The sequence below is a fragment of the Pelophylax lessonae genome (assembly GCF_965119305.1).
Source record: "Pelophylax lessonae genome assembly, chromosome: 4".
Taxonomy (NCBI): Eukaryota; Metazoa; Chordata; class Amphibia; order Anura; family Ranidae; genus Pelophylax; species Pelophylax lessonae.
Genome location: NC_138771.1, coordinates 470,841,904 through 470,864,811, shown reverse-complemented (window position 1 = coordinate 470,864,811; position 22,908 = coordinate 470,841,904). Strand labels below are relative to the sequence as shown.

At 42.4% G+C, this 22,908-nt stretch overlaps 1 protein-coding gene across 1 annotated transcript in view; it reads left to right on the top strand.

The window, feature by feature from the left end:
- Positions 1-979: 979 nt before the first annotated feature.
- LOC309554629 (NAD-dependent protein deacetylase sirtuin-3-like) overlaps positions 980-22,908 on the top strand; it is a gene marked incomplete at both ends in the record, with an annotated part of 64,144 nt that continues 42,215 nt past the window's right edge. Inside the window, 2 exons of the mRNA XM_082256348.1 lie at positions 980-1,034; positions 5,917-5,979. Of these exons, the coding sequence (XP_082112474.1) occupies positions 980-1,034; positions 5,917-5,979 (118 nt within the window). The remainder of the gene's footprint in view (positions 1,035-5,916; positions 5,980-22,908) is intronic.

Genomic DNA, 22,908 nt, shown 5'->3' with positions numbered 1-22,908 from the left:
GCAGGAGGCACAGCCTTCTGGTGCTTTACAAGGGACACAAGCCATTGGTGCTTTACGGGATACACAGTTTTCTGGTGCTTTTTAGGACGCACAGTCTATAAATGCCCTATCTGGTGCTCAAATTCCTGATGCATTACAATCTATACAATTAGTTTGCTGGCAGACAGGTGCTCAGCATTTTGGTGGTTTTCAATGTCCTCAAAATAAAGTTCATATTGTTGCTACTCCACCTGCTGGTGTTTTACAGGTATTGCAGTCACAGTCTATTGTTTTTTTTTCCCAGAAAATCATATTGTTAATTTGTTACATCAAGCGATCTCTGGTGACGAACAAAAAATTGGTCCAGTTTGGAATGCTTTTAGAACTCAAGGAAATGTTTTATACCAGCAAATAGACCATTGCATACTACAAAAATTCAGACTCATAATCTCACTCCTATTTAGCCTAAGACTAATGCCTCGTACACACGCATCGATAGTTGGCCGTGAATTTTCGGCCAACGTCCGATCGGCTGATTTTCGGCTTGTTAGTATGATGCTTTCGACAAGCGACTCTGACTTTTCGGGCGAATAAAATCTGGTGTGCAGGCTATAAAATTTTTGTTTCCCGTCAACACAACGGCCGATTTTCCGTCAGTCAGTACAGATTTCGACAGACAAAAATCTGATGAGCAAGACTGGGCATGCTCAGAGAAGAAAAAACACACGGAAAGTAAACCAGCACATGACATCAATTCTGAAGTTGGTTTTTGTTGGCCGAGAAAATTTGTGTGCAGTCTAGAGCACATTTCAACCAACACAACAACACTGGACAAAAGACAGCCGATCGGTCGGCCGATAATCGTTGCGTGTGTACGAGGCATAAGTCCATTATTTCTGAGTCTTGTATGAAAAAAGCCCTCCCCTGTGAGATCTCACCTTTGGGCTTCCATTTATCTCCCTCAGTGAAATAAAACATTTGGAAAGAAGAATTTGTTGACATGTCGTCCCTGCTAACCTCCACTAAGGAATTTCTTTCCAAATTAGATAAGAAAGGTGAAGATCATTCAGAGAAGAATAGGAGAGCTATCCCTGCCAGTGTCATTATTTCAGTAACAGGGCATATTTTTAGCACTGATTACTGTAGTAATGTCACTGGTCCCCCCAAAAGTGTCAAAAACGTCAGTTAGGTGTCCAATCTGTCCTCCACAATGTCGCAGTCCCGCTAAAAAAACGCTGATCGCCGCCATTACTAGTAAAAATAAAAAAAATAAAAAAATTACATAAATCTTTCCACTAGTTTGTAGACGCGATAACTTTTGCGCAAACCAATCAAAATACGCTTATTGGGATTTTTTTTTACCAAAAATATGTAGCAGAATACAAATTGGCCTAAAATGATGAAAAAAATTAGATTTTTTAAAAAAATGTTTGGGAATGTTATATAGCAAAAAGTGAAAAATATTGGTTTTTTTTTTTTTTTTTCAGAATTGTCGCTGTTTTTTTGTTTATAGCACAAAAAATAAAAATTGCACAGGTGATCAAATACCACCAAAAGAAATCTCTATTTGTGGGGAAAAAAGGAAATACATTTTATTTGGGTACAGTGTCGCACGACTGTGCAATTGTCTGTTAAGGTAACGCAGTGCCGAATCTCAAAAAATGGCCTGGTCATTAAGGGGGAAAATCTTCCGGTCTAGAAGTGGTTAATGGAATAAAACCTTTCAGTCCAGAAGTGGTTAATAAGCCACAGAACCTGTGTAATTAATATGTGTTTGGGTTTAAAGGGATAATGTAGAAATCCTAGCCCACACACACCTTGCTTGTGGACTCATTTGCCTATACTAAAATGCATGGTAACTAGGTAGCATGCGTTTTGGTGCCGCACGATTTTTAAAAAAGGCTTTTTAGTGCATAGGACAGCACATAGAAATGAATGTGCTGCACAGAAACACACACATTTTGTCATAGCTGCAAAGGTGTGAATGAAGCTTGGGGTTACTTTACAATTGAAGTAGCCCTTTTGACAGTGGGATCGCTTTTCAGAGGGCATAGGTATGCTATGGTTTGATCCACCAAAGGATAAAGGGATCACAGGCTTGTGGGGTCTGTGTGACCCACCTGTATCCGGTCCCTGTGTTCTCCGGAGGTGAGAGGCTGGAGAGTTATCCCCCTGGGGTCCTATGTTTGCATACAGGCTAATGCTGGCCCGTCTGGGTCCCGTGTTGAGGTGAGAGGCTAATCTACCTGGTGGAGGGATTTGACACATATGGTGTTTGATATAATTTCTCACGGGATTACGTTTCCTTTACCAACACTGTGGACATTTGAGCACGGCATCATTTGGACTGTTTTGATGGACACTCAATATTATTAATTTGTGTATGTCTGGCGCATCTCTTTTTCTATATTAATTTACTTGATTCTGAGGTGTGGACACGATTGTAGTGTATGCTGCCGGTCCATATTATTTATGCACATTTTTTCATTTCTTTTTCAATGCCCACATTGCACTATATATAATTTACAGCACTGTTATTATTTGCATTGTATGTTGTATTATTACTACACGGCTTGCACTGATAGTTTTTGTTTTATAATTTTGAGGCTTTGGTTACCTTCTTTTGATGAAGCTTTAGTTCTGCTTAAGTGCTTTGGAAGAAACTCATTGATGGCCAAGACTGACATCAAGTCAGCATTTCGGTTACTATCTGTCCACCCCCAGAGCTTTAGTTCGCTGGGTTTTTATTTTAATTGCCAATTTTACTATGACAAATGTATGCCAATAGGATTTTCTCTATCTTGTTTTTACAAGGCCTTTTCTTCATTTCTCCAATGGGTGTTGTCCATGTCTTATTCATCTGCTGGATACATCCATCACCTAGATTTTCTTTTTATCCATCCAGCTTCTTCTTCTACTTGTTCTGATGCTCTGTCATCTTTTTTTAAAATCTGTGAAGATTTCGGTATTCCCCTGGCACAAGATAAAACATTTTTTCCTTCTACCAACATAGAGTTTCTGGGTATTGAAATTGACTCAGATATTATGGAATTCAGATCACCACTCTCTAAATTGTCCAAAATCAGGGCAGTAATATCCTCATTCTTATCTAAATGTAGAGCCCTGCTAATGAAAGTCCAAGCTTTACTTGGTTTATTTGCTTTTACCGCCAGAGTTATCCCTATAGCTAGGATTTTATCCCGCAGATTTTCCCTGGCAATAAAGGGTTTAAAGCAGAGTTCCGGCCACAAAAAAAATTTTCAATAAACATACCCCCGGGACAGTCAGGGCTAGTACATTCCACAATGGCTAGCCTTTGATCTGTCCCGGTTCGCACTTACCTGCAAGAAGAAATACTCACTTTTAAAATTTCTTCTCCAGCGTTGCCATCTCTGTTGTGGGCAGCTGAAGCCAGCGCGATCCTCTTCTGTGTCCTCTTCCGCGTCTTCTTCTCCCAGAATGCGCCTTCACCGGCCCCTCTCGTCACTTCCGGTGTGGCGCCGCATTCCTCCACAGCTTCTGGGCATGCCCAGAAGCTGTTTAGCAAGGAATGCAGCGTCGCACCGGAAGTGACGAGCGGGGCCGGTGCCGTCGCATTGATTCCTGGGAGCGATGACGTTCAGCTCCCAGGAATCATTGCAAACCGGAAGTGACGGAGCGGGCCGCGGCCGTCGAGGGAGGAAGTGGAAGACAGGTGAGTATTTCTTTCTACAATTACAAGGTAAGTAAAAAAAAATATCCTAACTATCCAATTCTGTTTAAGGTGGGGAAAAGCAAGCGGATGGCCACAAAATCGGTTATGTCGATTTTGTGGCCGGAACTCGGCTTTAAACAACCCCTATTCTCATGTTACTATTTCTAAGGCTATTAAAGAGGATTTAAAAGTCTGGAACAAGTTCTTGATTGGTTTTAATGGTTTGACTGTCTGGCAGCAAGAATTCACAGAAGACTTCGATCTGTGTCTCTTCACTGATGCTTCAGGTTCCATAGGCTTTGGGGCCTTTCTGTCTGGCCACTGGTGTGCAGAAAAAATGGCATCCATCCTGGAAAATTCCAGAAATTCTGGGGAACTTCGTTCTTTTAGAGTTGTTTCCAGTGGTGGTATCAGTAGTTATTTGGTGTGAGACTTTCCAAAACAAAAGAGTTATTATTCACACGGATAATAAAGGTGTTCTCTTCGCTGTTAGTTGTCTGTCCTCTAGGTCAGAATTTGTGGTTAAATTGCTTCATTTTCTAGTCCTGCAGTGCATGAAGTTTGATATATGGATTAAAGCTAAGCATTTACCACGTGTAAATAATGTGATTGCAGACTACCTCTCTCATTTTTAGTCTTCCAGATTCCAAGAATTGGCGCCAGAAGTAGATGTTGTGGGAGCCCGATACCTGGATTTCCTCTGGGGCTTGATTTGGGATTCATCACTGCTAATCTGAAGAACTCTGTCTTAAATAAAACATGGGAGGAATATCTCCAGGCCTGATATAAATGGTTACAGTCTACAGTGTTCAAGTGTCAATGCATATATAGCTCTGTCCTTTGCTTCTTTTTTAATGCCCTCCAAGCTGAGTGCTACATCTATTCATAAAATATTGGCTGGTGTGTCCTTTCTAAAATTCTTCAACCTTCCTTCTTTATTGACCTTCCTTCTTTTTTCAGGTTAGACAGGTCTTGAAAGGATTTAAGCATTTCCGCTTGGCTAAAGATGGTCGGAGACCTATTACCATTGATCTTTTAGTCAAATTGTTTTCCGCCTTGGAACATGTATGTTTTTCCCCCTATGAAATTTTGTTATTTAGGGCAGTTTTTTCTGTGGCCTTTTTCGGTGCCCTAAGAGTTGGTGAGTTTTCTGCCCATAACAAGTCCTCCAATTCTTTCTTGTTGGACAGCGATGTCTCAGTTTTAAATGACTCAGTATCTATTCAGATCCGCAGATCAAAAACTGATCAGTCTGGTAGGGGTCGCATAATCTCACTGCATAGGACTGTCCAGGCTGAGTTGTGTCCTGTTCAGAACATTTCAAATTTTCTGTCTATTAGACCATTTTTTTCTGGTTCTTTTTTCATTCATTTTGACTTATCTTCTATGACTAGACATTAATTTCCTTCCGTCCTAGCTTCCTGTTTCAAGCATCTTAGTCTTTCTGGCTTCCACTTTTCCTCCCACTCTTTTAGGATTAAGGCCGCCACCCTGCCAAGTTCTATAGGTTTCTTCCAGAGTTGTATAAAGTACTCGAAACCCATACTTGAGTAAAAGTACAAGTGCTCAATCAAAAAGTGACTTGAGTAGAAGTGGAAGTGCTCGATGAAAAAGTGACTTGAGTAGAAGTACTAAAGTATTCAACATTTTTTGTACTTAAGTATTGCAAGTAGTTTTTTTTTCCATTTTGCTACTCAAATACTGAAAGTAAAAGTACCAGTAGTTTTGAAAAAAAATGCTACTCAAGTACTGAAAGTAAAAGTACAAGTACTGTGTTATGGAGTTATTAAAGAAAGAAGTCAAAAGTTTGAACATCATATTGTTTTTTTATTATTTCAAATGCAGCTTTTATTTATACATACAGTAGCATTTATTTTCATATGCGCTGATAATACACATGTTTTGAGCTTCATGAAACCTGCCATCTACTGTTCTGGCAGTGGTCATTTTTATAATAGTAACGAGTAACTATGCAGCACAAAAAAAAATATTGGAGTAGAAGTATTGAAATCATCGAAAAAATGTAGTGAAGTAAAAGTGGAAGTAGGAGAAAAAAATTCTACTCTAGGAAAGTACAGATACCGCCTTTCGGTACTTAAGTACAGTAGTGAAGTAGTTCTACTTAGTTACTATACATCTCTGGTTTCTTCCCTGAAGAAGATATGAGGTTGGGACGGTGGTGTAGCAGTATATTTAGGAGCTATGTTCATCCTGATTAGCTATCAATTAATTCTCTTTTTCAGATGCTCCTAAATTCTTGGAGACTTTGGGCTTGTGTGCTAATAAGATTCAAATTTTCTGGAAAGGTACTAGGGGTTTAAGATGGAAGAACTTGAGACAGGAGCTGATTCATTTATCTGCAAGTTTGCCCAGCCCTGATTAAAATAATAATTCATGCTGGGGCCAATGACATTGGTAAGGTAAAAACTTTGGATCTTCTCTTTGAAATAGGAAGCAAGCCTTATCTTCCTTTAGAGTCCTGTTTCCGTATACCTCCATTGTCTTCTCTGAGATGGTTCCCATATTAATTTGGTCCCTTTCAGGTAAATTGTTCTATTTGGACAAAATTCGAAGACGTCTAAATAGTACAATTCATAACTTTATGGTTGCCTCCAATGGCTTTTCCTATCGTCACATTGACATGGAAGGTTTCATTCCAGGTCTTTATAGGTCAGATTCAGTACATTTGTCTAATATAGGCTTAGACATTTTTAATTTAAGTTTACAGAATAATATAGAACTGGCCACGGTTTGTGGGGGGCCTCAGCCAGCTGTTGCACACCTGGCATCGGCAGGTGGGGTTGATCTTCTAGTCTAAAGTCTGGAAGGACATGGTTATTGAGATCTGATATTTGATCAGTCTGTTGAGTCTAGCTCTCATGCTGAGAGCTTGATTTTCAGTATTTAAATGGTTAATTTTGGGTAACCCCTTAAATAAACACAGTGGTCATATTATGCCATTAAAATATATTATGGTGTCTGTTTCTTTGTTTACATTGATGCTTTGCGCTGTCTCGTGTATGGTCCCCGGCATTACCCAGGGTCCTGCATGGGACAGTAAAAAGGGTGGATTTAGCTACTTGCTCTTCTCCTTCTTTTTCAGGTTCCTATTGGAGAAATCTCCCCCAGCAACAAGCTGCTAATTGGGCTATTTTGGCGGTTTGGTTTTCGCGCTGTACGCCCATCTATAAAAGCCGGACTCTGCCTCATGCTGTAGCTGCCTGAAGAGGACCATGACCGTGCTCCCCCCCCCTCTTTTCTTGTTAATTGTTCGTAATGTCAAGGTGTTACTTAGAGGGGGCTGGTCTTCCAGTCTAAAGTCTTGAAGGACATGGTTATCGAGATCTGATATTTGATCAGTCTGTTGAGTTTAAATTTTGAGGTCATGCTGAGAGCTAGATTTTGATTATTTAAATTGTTAATTTTGGGTAATCCCCTAAATAAACACCATGGCCATATTATGCCATGAAAATATATTTTGGTGTTTCTTTATTTACATTGCTACTTTGTGCTTTCCCATGCATTAAGATAAAAAAAAACTTTACAACCACTTTAATGATACTTGGACAATATATGAGTGCTATAGGACCTTGAAGCAGCATCTTCTATAGCTAAGGTATTTCAGGGATTCCATTACCTTTTCTGTAGCAGAATTTACTTGAAGTCCACTTTTATTTTATCTATGGTGTATTTGCCAAAGGCTATTATTTCCTCACAATATACAGTATTTCCCTATTTAATGATTCATGCAGTGGTATTAGACACAGCAGCAGGTGAAGATACTGCTATAGTTCAAAGGTAAGCACACCTTTGCAATAAAAATAAGCATCTGGTCAGAGATGTATAGTAACTAAGTAGAACTACTTCACTACTGTACTTAAGTACCGAAAGTCGGTATCTGTACTTTCCTAGAGTAGAATTTTTTTCTCCTACTTCCACTTTTACTTCACAACATTTTTTCAATGATTTCAATACTTCTACTCCAATATTTTTTTTTTTGTGTTGCATAGTTACTCGTTACTATTATAAAAATGACCACTGCCAGAACAGTAGATGGCAGGTTTCATGAAGCTCAAAACCTGTGTATTATCAGCGCATACGAAAATAAATGCTACTGTATGTATAAATAAAAGCTGCATTTGAAATAATAAAAAACAATATGATGTTCAAACTTTTGACTTCTTTCTTTAATAACTACATAACACAGTACTTGTACTTTTACTTTCAGTACTTGAGTAGCAATTTTTTTTTCAAAACTACTGGTACTTTTACTTTCAGTACTTGAGTAGCAAATTTTTTTAAAAAAATTACTTGCAATACTTAAGTACAAAAAATGTTGAATACTTTAGTACTTCTACTCAAGTCCCTTTTTGATCGAGCACTTGTACTTTTACTGAAGTATGGGTTTCGAGTACTTTATACAACTCTGCATCTGGTCAATCCGAATTCCTCAACTCCAGGACACAACAAATGTTGATTTTATTACAGCACATGCTTTCATTCAGTGGCAGATTTATGAGGGGGAAAAACGGGCAATTGCCCCAGGCACCCCTGCCATAGGGGGCCCCTGACTTATATATAAAAAAATTAAATTTATTTTCCTTCAAGACTTCAGTAGTGCATTTGTTAAGGATATTGCCCAGTTTGCAGCCTTTGCCAAGCTCCAGTCATGTCTCACTCCATCACAGCATTTACTTCTATTACAGGATGAAGGGTTTGCTGATACCCTTGCTGATGTTATTGTAGCTCTTAGAATATATTTGAACAGGATGGTCACTAGTTGTTCATGAGAAAGGTAATTCAACAAATTGGCACTGATAAAGAATTATCTGAGAACCACAATGACCCATGAAAGAGTAGGTGCTCTGTGCATATACTACCCTGTTTCCCCGAAATTAAGACATCCCCCGAAAATAAGACCTACTTACAGTTTTGCCTCTCGCTGAAATATAAGGCATCCCCCCGAAAATAAGATCTCCCCGATAATAAGGCCTCCCCCGAACATAAGGTCTCCCCGATAATAAGGCCCCCCGAAGCTACCGTAACTCTGGACCGTAGGGGCGGGCGCCACCGCGCAGCTCACTGTTGGCCGCAGGGCAGCCGGAGCAGACAGGAAGTGCAAGGTCTATTTTAATCAGAGAGCCCGCGCCGCTGCCAGGACAAGCTGTCGCCTGCTGCACGCTCTGCCCTGACGGAGTCTGGCTGACTCACAATTAGACAGTGAGTCGTGCGAAGCAGGAGTCGGGCACATTGTGTGGACACACAGGGGTGACTGAGGTAGGGGGGAAATGTCTGATAAAGGGGTAAGGGGGATGTCTGGTGAAGGTGTAAACTGGCACAGGGGTGGGGGGAGTGGGATCACTTAAAATGACACAGGAGGATCAGAGGGGGCAATCAAAATGACACAGGAGGATCAGAAGGGGAGGGGAAATCAAAATGACACAGGAGGATCAGAAGGAGAGGGGGATCAAAATGACACAGGATGTAATTTGCTGGTTTGTGATGACAACTACTACTGTACCGTATACAGGTAATAAATTTCCTTTTTTTTTTGTTCAACAATAAATGTGTACCGTATTCTTCTGCATGGAAAAATAAGACATCCCCTGAAAATAAGACCTAGTGCATCTTTGGGAGCAAAAATTAATATAAGACACTGTCTTATTTTCGGGGAAACAGGGTAGCTGTCCCCAAGATGATACAGTTTGATGACTAAAGCAGCCCACAGGTTATGCGATTTTCTTTCCTTCCATCGCGGGTCAAAGGAAAGAAAATCGCTTGATTCCCCCATCAATATAGTCAGAATTGATGGGGGAATGTTTCCTGCAGCGCTATTGTGTTGTGCTGAGGTGGGGGGAGGGGGGGCGTAGGGTGCCTTCCTGGCCAGCAGAATACAATGATTACTGTTAGCAGCTATAGCTGCCGGCAGTAATTGCGTGTAAAAAATCCAACAGAATGAATGTACACAAGTCAATTGATGGATGGATACAACCAGCCTGGCCATAGATGGATTAAATCTTGATTGGTCCCTGCTGAAGTAAAAGATTTTGCAGATGCTAAGTACAGGAAGAAAAACCTTTACATTTATTTACAATATATAACCTGTGTAATGTGTAATCTTGCAATCAATAAAATTGAGAAAAAATCAGATAAATGTCTTCTTCTAACTTATATTTTCTCTATCGTCCATCGATAGACACAGCCTCATCCCCATGAGCTGAGTGGGTTATGCTGCCACCTGCAGGAGTAGTGTAGGCAGTACGTTAGTACAAAACTTTTAACCTATACACGCCCATGGGGCTGTCACTCCAGACATAACCTCCACTGCCACAGCCCAGCACATCAGTTTGTTTCTGCCTAGAGAAGGAGTAGGACCTAAGTTTCCTGCTGGGACTCCGATCTCAGTTTTTTTATTCTTTTCAGAATATTTATTTTTTTTTCTCTTTACTCACTTGCTAGCTAGTGTTCAGGGAAGAATTTTCCTGGTGATCTACAAGCAACGATGCCGGCTGGGGCTTCGCACTGGATAATCTAGATCCTTATGGTCCCCCCAGTCTGGCCTACGAGCGTGAGCAGGTTATATTCCCGACTCGGGCCTAGCCACGACAGTGCCCCCTTTTCCGGATGGGGGACGAGCCTGCGAGCGGATGCCTCGCTAGGACGCGATGACCTGGAATGCCCTGAGTCGTAGCGCACCCCTCTGCTGGCAGCACCCCCACTTTGGGTGGGAGGCAGTCTGCCCAGAGTGGAGCCTACCCGGTCCATGGTATGATGAGTAAATGTGTCCCCCTTGCCCCTGCTGGCCTTGGGGGGGGGGGTGTGGGCCTTCTCCTGGGTATAATGGGATTTTTGTCTCCCAAGAGATCCCCCTGGCCTGCCCGGTGCCCGGTCTGTGTGTCCTAACCCCCCCCCCTTCCTTGTCCCTGCGGTGGCTGTGTGTCTGGAGCACCTGGCGCCCTGGGGGGGGGGGGGGGTTACATTGTACCTTGGGCTTGCTGGTCCCTGTTGTGGTTCCTGAGGCCTTCATGTGTTGGTTTCTGACTGCATGGCTCGCGTGGGCGCCGCCATCTTAAGTGTGGGCAATGTAAATTTTTCCCCATAGACTTCTATGGGGCAGCCATTTTCCCTGAGGCTTCCTATTGATATGTATGGGCATACATCTTTGTGTAGTCCCTGTGCCATGCTGAACAGCGTGACCTTCCCCAGGCGACATCACTTCCTGTGCTTTTGTTTCTTGCTGCTAGCCAAGGTCACTTCCTGCCCTCTCTCCATGCTGCTGGAAGAATCAGGAGGACGGTGGTACAATACATGGGGTCCCTGCAGGCATATTCCAGCACATTCTTCTGTCAGTTTCATTTAAAGGGGTTCCCTGCAGACCGCTGAGCATAACGGACTCCGCCGGGCGGTGCGCCTGTGTGAAAGGAGCCTTACTCTGTATTCTGGGTGGTGGGTTCTCTTTAACGACTTGCCGACCTCCCCACACAGATTTACTGTGGTAGGGTGACTCGGCTGCGCATAATCACGTAAATCCACATGATTATGTGCACGTGGTTTTGGGACAGACCATGAGAGGAGCAGGCTCGATCTGCGCCGACCTCCTGCGATCTTCAGCTAAACTGACAGGAGAGCTGTCTGGTATGTAAACAATGCAAGACGGCTCTCCTGTCAGAGAGACAGGGAAAGATCGTGTGATTCAGCCGAATCACCGATTTCTCTCTGCCTCTGTTAAATCCATCCCCCCCACAGTTAATAAGCACAAATTGGGAACACATTTAACCCCTTGATCACCCCCAGTGTTAACACCTTCCCTGCCAGCGTCATTTATACAGTAACAGTGAATATTATTTAGCACTGATCACTGTATTAATGTCACTGGTCCCCAAAAAGTGTCATGAAGTGTTAGATTTGTTCGCCGCAATGTCGCAGTCACAATAAAAATCGCTGATTGCCACCATTACTAATAAAAAAAATAAAAAGACAAAAAGTCCATAAATCTATTCCTTAGTTTGTAAACGCTATAACTTTTGCGCAAAGCAATTTTTATACGCTTTTTGGGATTTTTTTTTTACCAAAAATATGTAGCAGAACACAAATTGGCCTAAACTGATAAAAACATTAGATTTTTAAAAAAATTTTATTGGGAATGTTTTATAGCAGAAAGTAGAAAATATTGGTGTTTTTTCAAAATGGACTCTCTTTTTTTGTTTATAGCGCAAAAACGAAAAACTGCAAAGGTGATCAATTACCACCAAAAGATAGCTCTATTTGTGGGAAAAAAAGGACATCAATTGTATTTGGGTACGGCGTCGCATGACCACGCAATTGTCAGTTAAAGCAATGCAGTGCCGGATCGCAAAAAATGGCCTGGTCATTAAGAGGGTAAAACCTTCCGGGGCTGAAGTGGTTAAAGTGTTACTAAACCCACAACAGTAAAATCAGTCTGTATATACAGTAAAGCATGCTTGTTATACTCACTGTGGAAGCTAAGGAGTTAATTTTGCGCATTGTGTAAAAGGGCTGTTTGATCCAGTCTTCCCTGATCCTCCCCTTCTTCCACAGTCCCCAATCCATCTGCTGATAGAACAGAGCCCTAGGAGGCACTCTGCACATGCTCAGTCTGGTGTTTTTTTTTTTCTCTTGGGAGGGTGCATGTGATTGGTACAGGGCCAATCACCACTGTCCAGACAGAGAGTCAGGGGTCCTGCAGCCTCACAGGACAATCAGAAGACAATGAAAACTCCTCCTCCTTACCAGACACTGATAAAAGTCACAAGACTGCCATATACTGCTGATGAGAAAAGGTATTTAGCAGTTTATATTTTCTAAAATAATTGCATGTCAATGTTCTGTGTATTGTGGGAGACCAGTAATAGCGAATGCAGGGTCCAGGGTTTAGTAATACTTTAATTCTACTTCTTTAAATGCCCCTTTTAATTTTCTAAAATGGTTTATTCTCCCATTAGTTGCTGATTTGTTATTATCCATTTTGTCATCATCATGCAGCCGTATCATACAGTGACTTGTTTTCTTTAGATTTTCTGCACAATTTCTAGAAAGGAATATACAGCCTACCAAATTAACTCTGGGTTATTTAATTTGCTCACACCCAGTTTCTGGGAAAATTATTAATCAGGTTGAACCTAAACAGAATAAGTAAATAGATTTACTTCTAGCCAGCTGCATATGGATTTAAAAAACTGGAGGAACTTGCTGTTGGTCAGGCATGACTGCTCTCCTCTGACTTCAGTTGAGATAAGAGCAACCAACTGTGGTTCCCAGATAAACAGTGTAACAAAAAGGTTCACAGCATCTAACACAATGTCCAATAGAAAACTACTAAAAGTATAACTAAAGGCAAGGTTTTTTTTTTTTCTGTGGGGATGGATTAAGTCATTAGGTTTTTAATTGTCGCCTGTCCCCCTGTTAGGGAGATTCACCCTCACTATTTGTCCTGCTTACCATTATCATTGAAAGTGAAAATAAAAGAAAATCTAAATTTTTAAACTGTGCCTACAAAAGTAATAGAGGGAAAATCTTTCAATGGGGACAGTAGCTCTGGTGACCTGGGGGTCTCCAAGGGATTCACTTCATTTGCAAGGACTTTCTCTCACTTCCTGTTATGGGACAGGAAGTGGAAGTAAATCTCCCCAATGGGACACAAATGGCAAAAAAGAAAAAAAAAACTGACAGGTGTTATAACCCTTCTTTACTCCATCCAAAATAGAACAAAAATGTTAGTTAAAAAGTTCTACTTTCAAGGAAACTTATTTTGGTTTATTTAAATTACTTTTTTTCAGTATGATTAAGGCCCCTTTCACACAGGGCCAGATTAACATAGGGGCTATTGGAGCTGCAGCTCCAGGCCCCTACCTTAATATAGGCCCCGGGTTGGCCATATTCACTGTTACCTCTCTTCTGTCACTTGTAAACACAGAAGTCTGGCTTCTATGCTCGCTTCCCCAGGCAGCTCCCTCAGAACCTCCCCACACAGCACGAAGGCCGGACAAGGAGGGACAGTTGCCGATGCATGGATGTGTTTATTGGCTTCAGAGACAGCATCCTATGTTGAATTAGGCATGCATGGCTGCACCCTTCCTCCTCTGGGTGCATGCCAAGGCACGGCCCTTAAGGCCCTTCAAAATCCTCAGCACCAAGCCCATGATGCTCTTAATCCGGCCCTGCTTTCACACATTCCGGTCTGTCGGCGGACTCCGTTTATCTCAGCGGGGGATCGATCCGCCGATTCTCCGCTGAGCAGGCGGATGGCAACTGTGTCTCCGCGCTGTATGCGGAGACAGAGCTGTCAGGTACCGCTGTTCTCTATGGGGGAATTGGATGGGAAAGGACCGTCTGTCTGTTTTTCCATCCGATCCCATCCGCTGGATGGATGGAAAATAGGGTTTCCATCCATCCAGATTTGACGGATCGGATGTCAGCGGACATGTCTCCGCTGACATCCGATGCCCCATAGAGATGCATGGGGCATCCGTTCAGGTCCGCCAAAAAAACGGACAGGCGGATCTGAACGGCCCGCCTGTGTGAAAGGGGCCTAAGATTTTAAAATATATTTGTTTTAGTTAGATAAACAGTGAATGTTGTATGTGAATGTTTTTTATTTTCACTTTCAGCCAGTTGATGGAGCTACAGATAATTTTTTTGTATGTTTCCCAGGCTACCCCTAACTGCTTTGCTGGGAAAAAATTCTGTTGCATACATGGCTCAGTAGCTTAACCACCTCTCGATCGATCATTGTAGTAAAATGGCTGTTCAAGAGTACTCTTGTTCTATGTGGATGTTTTCAAACATCAATCTGTTTACATTGGTCATTGGACAGCAGTGATCAGATATAGGCTATGGGTACAGAGCCAATCAAAGGGGCTCTGTGCAATGTGATCACTTTGAAGCCAGTCAAAGCGATCACAAATGTAAACAGGAGTATTGTAACCTGATAGAAGGTGCTAAAGAGAGAAGGTCTAAAGCAGAGGAAGTCTTCATTCAAAGGGAGGCTTTTTAAAGTGCCAACACCGACCACTGATGGGTGTGGAGGGTCTAAAGTGCCACTGACCACCAATAATTCTCAGATTGTTTTGGGAGATTTAAACTGATTTGGGTTTATGCATGACATCTAATCATTGCACACAATTTCATCCTCCAGGGAGCTTTCTTCAAATGATAAGGTAAGACTTAAACTTGGCTCCAAGGGGTGACTTTTAGAGGCTAAGTGCACTTTAACCACCTCAAAACCCGCATGTTTCTTCATTCCATAAAATTGCGACAAAAAAATGAGATCACCTCATTTTCTGGGGTGTTTGTACTGTCCTGGCATTTTGGTTTGATATTTTATATATCAGAAAATAAAATAAACAGTTTTATAATTGTTTACTTTTTTTTCTTTTATATAGCAAAAAATAAATATTGTACCGCCAAACGAAGGCTCTTTCTGTCTAAAAAAAGAATATTAAATTAATTTGGATACAATGTTACACAACTGAATTTTTGTTAGTTGAACAATCCCAGAACTGAAAAATGGCCTGGGTAGGAAGGGGGTGTAATATCTTTGTATTAAGGTGGTTAATATGAACCTGTACCCAGACTCTGCACAAGAAAGTTTTTATATATTCTCAACAAGCACCAAAAACCACTGTAGTATAATTCCTCACTCACTTGAGTCAATTCTGACAGGTTTTCCTGACACCAAGATAAAAATGGTGACAGGGGAGGGAGCTCCAGCTGATTGACAGCCTCAGCTCTGTTTCTGTGAGCTGTGTGGAGGGGAGTGTGTCCCTACTTTACAGAGCTGAGAGATCTTGTGTAAATTCTGAACTTTAAATGGATGTAGGGGAAAGACAGTTGTAGATAAACAGATGCAACTTATGTAGCATTTGTTTCATCTCTGTGTAGCACTGCCCCTGTAAGGACTGCCAGATTTCACTTTACAGGTCTCCCTGAGTTACCAGCATACATTAATGACAGTTTCAAGTTCTTACTTTCTCCGTCCTTGGCTCGCTCCAATAATCATGTGGTATTGGTTGTTGTTTTTGTTTTATTTTAAATAGGGGGATATGAGAAGGAATTATTGGGATACTCCAATCTGAGCTATAGACAATGTTTGAGGACTCATATCTTTCGATACAGTCAGGCTGTTGATTCACCCTGCCACTAAAATGACTTGGTGAACTGACAATTATCTTCAGGACATTCTCACCAGCATCCTCTTTCTTCTCCACTGCTGGCACCCGTCCATTGACTATTCTACACTTAGAGGTGGCCCCCATCAGGTCAGGCTCCTTGACACGAGTCCCTATACTCATGATACTGTGGTTCCAGGGTCTCCCGTGTCTCCCCTCTCAGTCAACTCTCCTGGACCTCTGGGTTCAGCTCCTCTCATCCATTCCTCAGGCCCACAGGACAACCTCCTGCGACTGCATGGCCATGGGCATCCGCAAATGCCCCCCCCCCCTAGAATCTCAAGTTCCCCTTTCAAGTGGTTGTTAATCCACTTTATACCATCCTGTCTGGTCTGTTTAATAATCCTGTTTGCCCCTGTGTCTGTGTTTTAAAAAAATAAGCCGTTCTTTAGAAGTTTTCAGAGGGCTGAGCGCCGCTCACATGACCCCTTCGCTCTCTCCTCTCTCTTAGACAGCTGCCTGCAGCAGACGGGGCAGAGGATTCCTCACTGATTTCAGTTGGGAGGGGAGGGGGAGAGGAGGAGAGAGGCGGTGGGTCTCAGCGCTCTGAAAATGTGTAAAGAATGGCTTATTTTTATAAAAGACAGACACAGGGGCACACAGGATGATGGAGGCACATAAACTGACCACAGTGTCAGGGCTCAGCCGCCATTGTATACCGTGTTCAGTTTACAGAGGGGAGGACATAGCCAGGCAGGATCAGCCAGGTATTTTAGGTTATACGTGGGAGGGGGGGGCAAATTCTGCGGATGCCCATGTACATGGCACCTCTTCAGAGGAGGAGGCAGCCGACCCCTCCCTCCGGGACTCTGCTCCCCAGCCAAAGACCCTGCAGCACATGTGCTTCTGGCTTTTATACAATATCGCAGAATGCACCGTGGCGACCTGGCCTCTGCCAATCACCAGGACTGTATCAAAGGCTATGCACTCATTCGTAGGGTTTCCTTCCACTGTCCAACATGCCTCCCTATTGGACCAGAGTGAAACACTCTGCACACCGAGCAGACCTCACTAAAAGATCCTGCTCCTTGATAGGCAGAAAGCAATATAGATTTACCTGCAACCCCTCTGGTAAGCAGACAGAGCTCAAAACTATACTTTCTCTCTAGCACCTACCTAGGAGGGCGCTACATCTGTGTATCACCTGAGGCCAGTCATTTCATTGGCTATATGTGAGGGTTTGCAACCACTTTAAAGTACAAGCAGCTAACAAGGTCAGCAATGGCTTGTATTAAGGCTCTTTTTAACGCTTGTTAAGAATGCTGAAAACGTAGGGCCAAAGCTCTTAACCTGTAGGTTGAAGGAGTGGACTTCGTTCTGCTCTGTGCTTGCAGATCTCATTATCAGTTGAAATTTAAATGCGCGCATTGTCTGTCCTAACAAAGGGTTAAAGATCTTAAGGCTTAGGTGGTACATTGTATGTACAGTATCTCACAAAAGTAGTCATTTCTAAAGTGTTGTCACCTGAAAAGATATAATCAAATATTTACAAAAATGTAAGGGGTGTACTCACTTTTGTGAGATACTGTATATACACTTTAAAACAATTGGCCCTCAGTATGTGCCCTAGCTGCACATTGCAAGCTATTTTTGAACAATACAAGCTGTGTAAAGAGTCCTGTGCTTAAACCTGCTCCAAACAAACAACTAGATGGGAAAGAAATATATATTTTTAATTATTTTTAGGTATGAATGACTGGGAACACATAACAAACATATAATGGGAGTTTTGTGTATAGAAAGGAGGCCTATGAAGATAGAGCAGGCTGAAATCTGATGAGGTTCCTTGGCTTTTCTATACTCCCACTGCAAAATGCAGACTTGAGTAGGCAAATATTCCCATGGCATTTTTACAAGCAAGTGCCATGTTTTCTCTGCAGTTGTACTGTAATGGGCGCGCTTCTCAAAACAACCGATAGACAGCTGAATAATCAAAAATAGAAAACCTCAAAAATTATAACACATTAGCCTAACCTTTCTCAAACCTTTTACCGCAGAGGAACCCTTGAAATAATTTGGAAAGCAAAAGCTCTGTTGGATAATGATTAATGAACGGATGTCATCGATCTTAAACGATAAAATGACAATGTTTGAGAAAATAAGGGAACCATGGGTCTGATACCTAATTGGTGATCCTCGATCTATAACCGGTTGACTGAGTTCCAGGACTGTGGGAAGCGGAGTGCAAGGTCCTGTTCAATTACCCCCTCTTAATCTTTACCCTTTTTTTCTTCTCTATTCTAAATTTCTGATGTCATCTTTTTCAGGTCTTCTTGATTGTCCTGAATAAACTTTAATAAGGAGGTATTCTCTTAAATAATAAATACAGTTTACTAAGAGATGAGGGGGGTGTCTCTCTCCTCCTTGAGGGGGGGTCCCCTTTAGATGCTAAAAACGAAAACGCACCTAAAAGGGGGTTATCGCGTTTACACACTTTTACATGCGTTTGAAATGCCGGTAAACTACAGTCCTAAATGCAATTTTTCTGCTTTCGATAAACACCAATAACCTCAACTGCCTCTAAATGACTTAGTGTACATGGACACATAAGATAACAGAGGAGAGTTCAGGGGCTACTTATAAAAAAAATGCCCAACTGCTCCTAAATGTGAGTTTAGCATCTACAGTGTACACGAGGCCTTGGGCAGCTCGTTTAAAACGAACGCACTGTAAAAAACCTCAACACACAAAAATGTAGTGTACATTGCCTTTTCACATTAGTGCGATGCGGGAATCCTGCGAATGAACTGCGGGTTCCCGCATCGCACCCGACTCGCAGGCAGTTCACACTGCCATATGCAAACTGCTGGGAGTGTCAATACAAAGGTAATAACACCCCAAGATCAGTTTGCATATTGCAGTGCGAACTGTCAGTTCGCACAGGAATCAGATCGCATGGGCAGTGCCAGGACAAGGTCATCCAGTGCCCAGGGCAAAGATGTCAAACTGCGCTCCCCTCCTCCATTCATGTTGTGCAAGCTCAGAGGATCCTATGCCCAGTAGTCGCTCGCTTGTCAACATCACTGCCGCTGTCCCTACTCCTGTCAGCCTTGTAACAGAAGGAAGGCGCCCCCATCCCTACAGTAAACCATTGTGCCCAGGGCACCCGTCCACCCCTTGTCCCACCCAAGCGATCCGATTCAGGTGTGGACCAAAAAAAGTGTCCTGCAGGAGTTTGGTCCGAATGCGATGGGAATTCAGCCATATAATCGGTATAGCTGAATTTGCATCTCACAGACATTGCATGTGATTTGTACAGCAGTGCGGTGTGAATCACATGCAATATCTGGCATCCCTACAGTGTGAACCGGCTCTTAACCACTTGCCGACTGCCTAACGCCGATCTACGTCGGCAGTCAGCCCCTCACAGGCAAAGTGACGTAGGGCTACGCCACTAGCTTGTGAGGGTCTAGGGAGCGAGCGCGCGCCCCCGGAGGCGCGCTCCCGCTCCCGCATGGTCACGGACCCCCCCGCGCGTGTGACCGGCGGACCCGATGTCCGCCGGCCACTCTGCGATCGGCGGGGGAGAGGGAGAAAGTCAGGCGGCTTGTGTAAACAAGCCATCTGTCATTCTCCTCGCTGTAAAAACACTGATCACACGGATCTACTATGTAGATCCGTTGATCAGTGTCCTTACAGCTCAAGCCACAGCCAATCACAGTAGAAAGCACGCCCCTAGGGACACACACAGCCCCTCCCTCCCAAATAAAGTTAACCCCTTCACTACCAGTGTATTTTTACAGTAACAGTGCATATATATAGCACTGATTACTGTAGAAATGTCACTGGTAACTCCAAAAGTGTCAAAAATGTCAGTCAAGGGTCCGATCTGTCCACCGCAATGTCGCAATACCGCAAAAAAAATCGCAGATCGCCGCCATTACGCGTTAAAAAAAAAACAACAAAAATGACAAAAATCTTTCCCTTTGTTAGTAAACGCGATAACTTTTGCGCAAACCAATCAAAATACGCTTTTTGCGATTTTTTTTACCAAACATAGGTAGCATAAAACAAATTGACCGAAAATGTTAAAAAATGTTGATTTTTACATTTTTTTGGGGGGGAATTTCATATAAAAAAATGTGAAAAATATTGCTATTTTTGCAAAATTGACGCTCTTTTTTTGTTTATAGCGCGTGATCAAAAAATCGCACAGGTGATCAAATATCACCAAAAGAAAGCTCTGTTTGTGGGGAAAAAAGGACGCCAAATTTGTTTAGGTACAGCGTCACACGACCGCGCAATTGTCCGTTAAAGTCACGCAGTGCCGAATCGCAAAATACCCCCTGGTCAGGAAGGGGGTAAAATCTTCCGGGGCTTAAGTGGTTAAACCACAGTTCCATAGTGCAATCACTTCCCTTGAAAGTGGCTGGAGAGAACTTAAAAAAAAAAAAAATCACGCCCTGTGTAAGTGAACGATGGAATACTAATTAATTAATTGATAGGAGACAGGTTTAGCCTGTTCAGCTGGGTGACGTGTTTCTTATGGACTCAGCGTGGCTGTGGTTGCCCAGGAGAGAAGGAAGTGATTACTGGCTGCTGCTGGAGCTCCAGGTAATTTGGATGTGTGTGATAGGGAATAATTGATAGCAGATTTGTAACTAACTGAACATTTCTATGATTGGAAGTTTGAATAAGTAAGGAGCTGAAAAGTCTGTTAATGTAACTCATTCACTGAGGGACTGACACACTTAGTTGCATTCGCTGTTTATAGGTAGGTTTAAGAGCTGGTTCACACTGCCACGACCATAAGTTGCCCCATGTCGGAGCGACTTTTTACCGCGACTTGTGAATTATTTTGCGCGACTTATATGACAGACGACTTTGTATTTGGCCAATCAGAATATGATGTGTTGTGACCTAATTCCCCTTTTCTGTGTTTTTTTTTCTCATTTCCTCAGTGTCCACCAGTGCCACGTATCAGTGTCCACCAGTGCCACGTATCAGTGCCACGAATCAGTGTCCACAAGTGCCATTCACACAGACCAAGCAGGGAAAATGGTGTGTGTGTGTGTGTGTGTATATATATATATATATATATATATATATATATATATATATATATATATATATATATATATATACCATTACTTACATACATGTATACCAAATAGGCATTGCTGCAATGTGGGGAATGCCTGGCTAATCTTTCTTCTTCCTGGAAAGTCTGATCACAAGTCGCTTCAATTAAGATATAAGGATCCGACTTGGAGGCGACTCCCATTAAAGTCTATTGATACAAGTCGTCTCAAAGTAGTACAGGACCCTTTTCTGAAGTCGGAGCAACTTCAGTAGTGCCAATTAAGACGGCTCTCATTCATTTACATTGCATTTGTTATGACAAGCGACTTGAGGGCACACAAGTCACCTGACAAGTCGTGCTAGTGTGAATGAATGGAGTCTTAATTATATTTCTTTTAGTTATTTACAGATACCAATGAAAGCATTTTTTTATCGGCCTCTTTCACACTTGTGTGACTTGTCCTGTGACTTGGGACTGCAAAGTTGCATGACAAGTCGTACTCCATGATTTCCAAAGCGTACCGTTCATATCTGTACAACTTCCATGTAGTCCCTGCACTACTTTGGGCTGGTTTTAATGCGTTGGTCCCTAGATCTAGGTATTGCTTAAAGTCCAGTCAAAATTGTGTGGCTTTTAAGTCGCATAAGTGTGAAAGGGGTCATAAAACAAACCAGTATTCTCTTTCAAATGAATACTCCTCATTTGAGTATAAAGCAATCTGCTCCTCCCAGCACAATAGAGCTGTGGCTAGAAGTTTTAAGAATGACACAAATCTTAATTTTTCACAAAGTCTGCTTTGTGTTTTTAGATGTTACTATAGTATACTGAAGTATAACTCCAAGCATTTCATAGGTGTGTGTGTGTGCAGCCTATTGCATTAGGGCGTGCACCCCAAAGCTCAAACACGCATGCCTCTCTCTCCAGCCTCAGCTGCACTGGACAGTTAATGAATGGGAAGTGCTCTGTGCTGAATGGCTTCCTGTTCATTCACAAACTGAAGCATAGTAAACACAGTTTACTATTCTTCAGTTATGAATTAACACCGTAAGTGTGTTCATTTGGAAATGGAAAGCGCAGGTAAATTACACACTCTCCATTCTGAAACATCCCCCACAGCAACCTGGGGGGAATCCAGCATCACGGGTGGGGGAAGCCTGGGCAGTAGGAGGAATCCACACGTATTGATTGGGGTGTGCCCAGGCACACCCCCTGTGCACACCTATGGTCAAAGGCTTTTATTGACCCTTACATGACGTTTATGTAAAGAGTCAATATTTGCAGTGTTGACTCTTCTTTTTCAAGACCTCTGCAATTCGCCCTGACATGATGCTGTCAATCAACTTCTACGCCACCTCATGACAAATAGTAGCCCATTCTTGCATAATTAATGCTTGCAATTTCTGTGGTGTTTTTTATTTTATTTTTTTTGTTTTTCTTTACGTGTTTTTGATGCATTTTGGGTTTTTGGCAGGTCTCTGTTGTCTTGCAGGAGAAATGATCAAAAACGCAGCAGAAATGCATAAAAAAATTCAAGCGCTGCATTTTTTTTTTTTTCCCATTGAAGTCTATAGAATCAAATGTAACCTGCTGTGGGGGGGAAAAAAAAGTCCATGACCCTTTTCAAAAAACACACAGATGTGAACAGGACCCATAGGAAGCCATGTTAAATGGACTGCAGTGTATTTCTGCACTGAATAATGCATAGGTCTGAACCAGGCCTTTAATGGTACCTGTTCACAATGCAACTCTCTAACTGCTACATCTGCAGGGCAGCATGTTCCGTTAAAAGCAACTAACCTACTGTCCAGGTCACCGAAAAAATAAAGAAAAGGGCCTACAAAAAAAGAAAACTAATGCAGCCATCACCAGGGCTGGTGCTAGACTTATTTTACGCCCTAAGCAAGACCAGCTATTTGCACCCCCCCCCCCCCAAAAAAAGGGAAGGGGTTAAAAACTCCTCTCATACCTAGTAACCCTGATCTTATGGTTCCTCCATATTATGCTGTCATACCCTGCTGCTAGAA